At 31.4% G+C, this 5,991-nt stretch overlaps 1 protein-coding gene across 1 annotated transcript in view; it reads left to right on the forward strand.

Moving 5' to 3' along the window:
• The window catches only part of LOC110019789 (probable transcription factor RL9), a 9,352-nt gene extending 5,056 nt beyond the window's left edge, over nucleotides 1–4,296 (forward strand). The window contains 2 exon segments of the mRNA XM_020717615.1: nucleotides 3,700–3,775; nucleotides 3,870–4,296. Of these exon segments, the coding sequence (XP_020573274.1) occupies nucleotides 3,700–3,775; nucleotides 3,870–3,983 (190 nt within the window). The 3' untranslated portion in view covers nucleotides 3,984–4,296.
• The last annotated feature ends 1,695 nt before the right edge of the window (nucleotides 4,297–5,991 follow it).

Below are 5,991 nucleotides of genomic sequence, written 5' to 3' on the forward strand. Positions count from 1 at the left end.
ATATATATATATTTATTTATTTATTTATTTATTTATTTATTTATTTTTATTTTTCAATTCTAATAACATTTTAATGGTATTGAACAATAAGTGCGGTCAAATTTTATGTGCAATTAGACTTTTAAACATCTTTCAAATTCTTTGAATTCAGATACATCACAAGCAACACGTGAAATTAAATAAATAAATAATTTAAATATTGAGAACATTACTACTCTCAAAACTAGCACTCTCTTGCATTCATGTTTAAACTTTTCACATAAATATCAAATTTTGCAACAAAACCCAAACCATATTTTTTCACTATTATCAAATTCCCAATAGTTTGATCGTGGTAAGGGTAAATACATGTGTTCGGTGATTCAAAGCAATAATATTGGTGCAAGTTTTGTAAATAGATAAATTTTGGGTGATCTATATATATATACATATATATATATATATATAAAATGAATAACTCAATTATAAATGTAGTGAAAGGTGAACTACCGTTGATGCTAGTTTTTTACTTATTTATTGGATAATATATTATTCCTAGTTAATGTAGTATTAGGAAAGATCTTTTCCTTAAACGAATCTCTAAGTTATTGACCAATGCACTTAAGCTATAAATGAGGGAATGGTGTGCTAAACTTACAATAGTGCCAGCCTTAACAATATTAAAGAGTGAACAAGATATAATCTTGGGTATATCTATGATAATCCCCTTATGGATAATAAAATTTAAGGTCACCCTACCCCTTGTCACCTTATTGATATTTTGACTGGGTTCTAGCTTGGCAAAATTAAAGTAGTGCAAAGCGTTAGACACAATAGTCATACTGAAAGCTAAAAAAATTAGTCAATTTCCTCCTAGTTTTTAATTGGACATGAGTGTCAATTCAAGGAAATCTAGAATTGTCTCAAAAACAGAATAACCATTATGATATGTCGAATACTCATCAAAAACATAATTAAAAAAAATGGTAAACTTAGTCAATAGTCCCAGAATTAAAAGACGCCCATTTTTCTTACACATGTTTTATAATTTAAGCGTTCGTTTATGTTCATAATCCTAAAGCACATGCACTGTAGCGTTACATGAATATTGGATGAATTTTCTCAACCCCCTTGCATTATAACACTTTCTCTCCAACATATAGTTAGGACTCAAAAAACCCCACTACATTTTTCAAGCCTTTAATGTAATTATCCATTTTTCATTTGGGTCGATTACATATACAGACCGACCAAAACATTGCTATTTACAAATCAAGCATCCTCGTTCATCCGATTTTCAAATTGTCACTCAAATATGAAAGGTCATGATAAAACCCCAACCAATAATTGTCATTTTCATTTGATTCTCAATGGATTGATCATAGCACACAAAAATACATCAGTTCTGCAGTTAAAAAACATAACCTCGTTGTTGTATTTTTCAAATCATAAAATTTAAATTTTATATTTTCCTAAATCACAAAAATTGAAAATGCATAAAAACATACCGTTCAATTTACATAAATACTTAGATGAATGATTGAATCCATATTAACTTCAATTTGACGGTAAACTATTGTGATTTGGTGCACCATAGTGGAAAATCCAAGGAAAAGGTGGTGCGCGGGTTCGGAGTTTGCGAGAGCATGAGTAGAGGAAATGAGAAAGTTTTCATGTCGGCGCACAGTTTAAAGACTTTTCGACAGCTTACCTACGCTACAAACACCAACGGCTTTTAATTACTTAATAACTTTCAGGTTTAACTGTGGGTTGCTATGAATGAGCGGCATTGTTTTGCGATGACCTGTGACTGTCGGTCTATAGTTTACATTAAACCAACGAAAATAAACCGTTGGTTTATCTTCAAACTCCTTCGGAAAGTCCCTTTACTAAATAGCTATTGTTTAGGAGTTGGAAAGCCATTAGAAATTATGCTTAATGAATACCGTCGATAAACCCTTAGAATTAAACTCGATATTTAGGACACAAGAAAAGTCATTTGTTATTCCATTGGTATAGGCTATTTTCCCCATAGCGAATAATCAAATCTCATGAGATTTCAAATCGCCTTTGTCTTATACCTACTAGTTATTGCAATCTTTTCTTTTGAATTTTATGCTTCTCATTAATAGCATTCAGCGCTTGAATAAGTTTGTGTCAATAGCATCCTCCTAAATCTGGTGGTCTTTGGGCACCAGTAGTACCTCTTTAGTGTCAGCATCCTTCTATATAGCTCCTCACATTACTTTGTATGCTAGTTCTTTGTTGGATTAGATCTTATTTAAAAAAAATTAATTCTCTCACCTACTTGCTCTCTCCTGTCATTTTTTATTCCTCTGCTGCCTATAGTCGCAGCTTCTCACATTCTATTGACTATTCTGACCTTTCATCTTATAGCATTTGTTATTCCATACCTCTTTCCAAATTTTAATCATATTTAGATGGGATGGCTCCCAATCACTATCATCAAGCTCTCCACTTTCACTTTCATAAAAAAATATATATATTGGCATCTAAATTTTATGAATGTTTGAAGTATCGGCCCCCCCTTAAAAATTGTTGTATGTCATGTCCCCAATTTATTTTAGGAATGATCTGTCTTATTTAAAAAAATTAATTCTCTCACCTACTTGCTCTCTTCTGTCATTTTTTATTCCTCTGCTGCTTATAGTTGCATCTTCTCATATTCTATTGACTATTCTGACCTTTCATCTTATAGCATTTGTTATTCCATACCTCTTCCCAAATTTTAATCATATTTAGATGGGATGGCTCCCATTCACTATCATCAAGCTCCCAACTTTCAGCTTCATAAAAATATATATATATTCGCATCCATATTTTTTGAATGTTTGAAGTCTCAGTCCCCCCTTAATAATTGTAGTATGTCATGTCCCCAATTTATTTTAGGAATGATCTATATTTGACCGATGTCCATTTGTTTTCTTGGTGAGGATAGTAAGCATATAGGTTTTCCGACTATTAATTATCGAATTTGACCACTTCCTTTTAATTCATTCTCATTGGTAATTGTTAAGTGGTTGGCATTCACTGCAAGTTAATCTGAAGATATTACTTGAATGAATATTACTTTGGAGGAAAATCTTCAGTATCTCCCCTTAACCTTAATAATACATTATTGAAATTCAAAAGAGGTGAAGATTAGTTTGCTCTATTTATATTAAGGATATTAAAAATTAAGAGATTTCTTATAAAATAAGCAAACGATCTCCTAATATTCATCTCTCCTCAAAATGTTTAATTGCGCATATATTGAATGTTTATTCTCTTCTTAGGGCCCTACCATCTATTTGATAAAAAATTTGTGTTCCCATTGTTTCTTTATTTAGCAAATTAACCTCTTTATATCAAAGTACTTATTATTTCTCTCATTTGATCATTTATTTTAAAATTTTTGGTTGAGTTCAGTGTGACTCATCATTTTTAGTTGGTGTCATATTTCATATGTAGATTAGATAAAAAAATGTTAGCAATAATCAAAGAACAATGATTAAGATTAGATAAAAAAAATGTTAGCAATAATCAAAGAACAATGATTAATTGTTTCCCTAAATTTTGCCATTTTTTTCATCAATTTAAGCATGGGAATTATGTTTTATTGATGACATAAAATTCTCTGTCTCTCTCTCTCTCAAGCAATTACAATGACTATTACTCAATCTTAGCATATTCTTGACAAATACTGTCATATTCTTTCAGCAGAGGAGCTTGGCTGCATTCAAATGCAAGTGAAATGGAAGATCTTAGACCAGCGAACTTCTCATCTGAAGCTGATGTAATGCATAACAATCATTTCTTTTGTCTACTACACAAGTATCCACATATTAATTTTGCATTTTCTAGCTCAACTCAAACTTGTCCCTGTGCAGTGTAATGTGACTTCATCACCAACTGATTCACCAAGGTCGCTCAAGGAATTTGAAAACCCTAGCTTGGAATTTACACTTGGAAGGCCAGATTGGCATAGCTCAGAGCATGATTAATTAGCTCATAGTTGTGTAATTTAGCCCTCTTGTTTTTTTTTTCCCCCTTAGACTTTATTTAATTAGTTGCAAATAGAGAAATGTAAAAGAGATGATCGCAAATACGTCAAAATTAACTCTGATATCAATTGCATGTTGCATGAGTCTAAAATTTCATATTGGCCCTTGACTTTTCTATATATTCCACTTTAATTATGGGTGAAATACGTGTGTGATAATGGAGTTTATTGTACTGGGCTTGCTGGTATGAGTGTGGGTGTTTGTATTTGAGAGAGAAGAATGTGATTTTAATTAGCTCTCCATAGGAATTCAATATGGCTGTTTTCTTTGTTTCTCCTTTGTTATATGTAATTTAATAGTTTGTTTTCTTTATTTTTTTTTTCTTGTTTTAATGCTTGTTATATTAATAAATATATTTTTTTTTAATATTAAATGTTGAAATTTGGAGTTTAATATTGAATTATTATATAGATTCGAATAGTAAAGTTACTAGCTATTATAATGCATGAACTACAACAAATATGGGGATTTATACACTTAGCATTTGAAATCTTATTTGTATATAAATTTAATATATGTGCTATTTTTTTCTAATTATAAAATTCATTTATTCGCACTTGAACAATCAAATTGTAGGGAATTAATTTGCAAAAGTGAGAAAATATGAGTTAGATTTTTATGTTAAATTCAATGTTTGAATGAGATGTATTAAAATTATAGATAGAAAAGTGGTAGCTTTATAAATAGCCAAACTTTAAATTTTATGCATGCAATTGCTAAAAGGAAAAGTCTAGATATTACTATTGCCAGCTTTTTCAATAAAGACAATATTGGAGACCTATTTTGCTTGTAATAATAAATATATTTCCAAAAGTTATTTTTTTTCTCAAGCCACTTGAATCAACCATCTTGAAAATCTTCACTTTGTTTTAAGCTAATGTGATAACCAACAAATTTTGAGGCTATTTTTGGTTTCTTCAATAAATAGGGCCCAAACCATCAAAAGATGCTTTTTTTCTTTTCGCACACTAAATCCTAACGCACGGCATGTTCATGCAAGGCCTTGAACCTAAGAATTGTTGCTTGAAAGACAAAGCACTCAACCATTAGGCCAAGACAGTTGGCATTTTAGAGGATGTATTTAATCTAGGGTGGCTATGAATTTAAATCAAAGCTTAAGATGTGTATTTGCTTTTTATCTTAAACTTTTGTGGCAGGCTTCTAAAATCATTGCTAAGAACATAATTTATTGGAGGGAAGGGGGAGAGAGAGAGAATAAATTTAGGGCGTCATGATTTGGTTTGCCAAAGAAGGGTGTTCCTTTCTTTACATTCTTGTTAATGATAAAATTATAAATAGCTACTCTAACAGTCTATTAATTGTTAATAAAGTTGTAAGTGACTTGTTTGGTAATCAGAATGAAAAAGCTAATTTAAAATTGATTTTTTTTTTCCGCTGCCATTATAGTTTTCATTCCACAAACAAACACAAATTACTAGATATGCAAATCTGTAAAATAAATGAAACAGAAAGACATTAGTAGATAACAAAAATATGGGTAGAACTTTCCTTTCTTCTCCACCGTAAAGAAGAGAACTTGGCTCGTGTGCACTTGAGTTTAAGAATGAGAAAAAGAAGTGATGAGTACTAGAAGATTCGCGGCAGTAGAGTAATAGACTATCATCTTAGCGTTGCACAAAGATTCAGCACACACTCACATAAAAGGAAACAACCCAGTAGAGAGACCAGAAGTCTAAAGAAAAATCACGGTGTCTGACCTAGTTGTAAAAATTCACTAAAATAATTGATTACAGAGACATCTTGTCCTACAGGTGGGAAATGATTACAAAGTCTCTCAAATTACAATGTCGAAGTGCGGATGAGCTTGTTACAAAAATGGACGGCGACCGAAAGAGATAAGCGGCGACCGGTAGGTGGTGGTATACTATAGGCGGCAGTGGTCAACAACGACAACAATGATGTTGTACTTCAGCTCCTTCTCAAAGCT

Source organism: Phalaenopsis equestris, unplaced genomic scaffold, assembly GCF_001263595.1.
Source record: "Phalaenopsis equestris unplaced genomic scaffold, ASM126359v1 Scaffold000078, whole genome shotgun sequence".
NCBI lineage: Eukaryota > Viridiplantae > Streptophyta > Magnoliopsida > Asparagales > Orchidaceae > Phalaenopsis > Phalaenopsis equestris.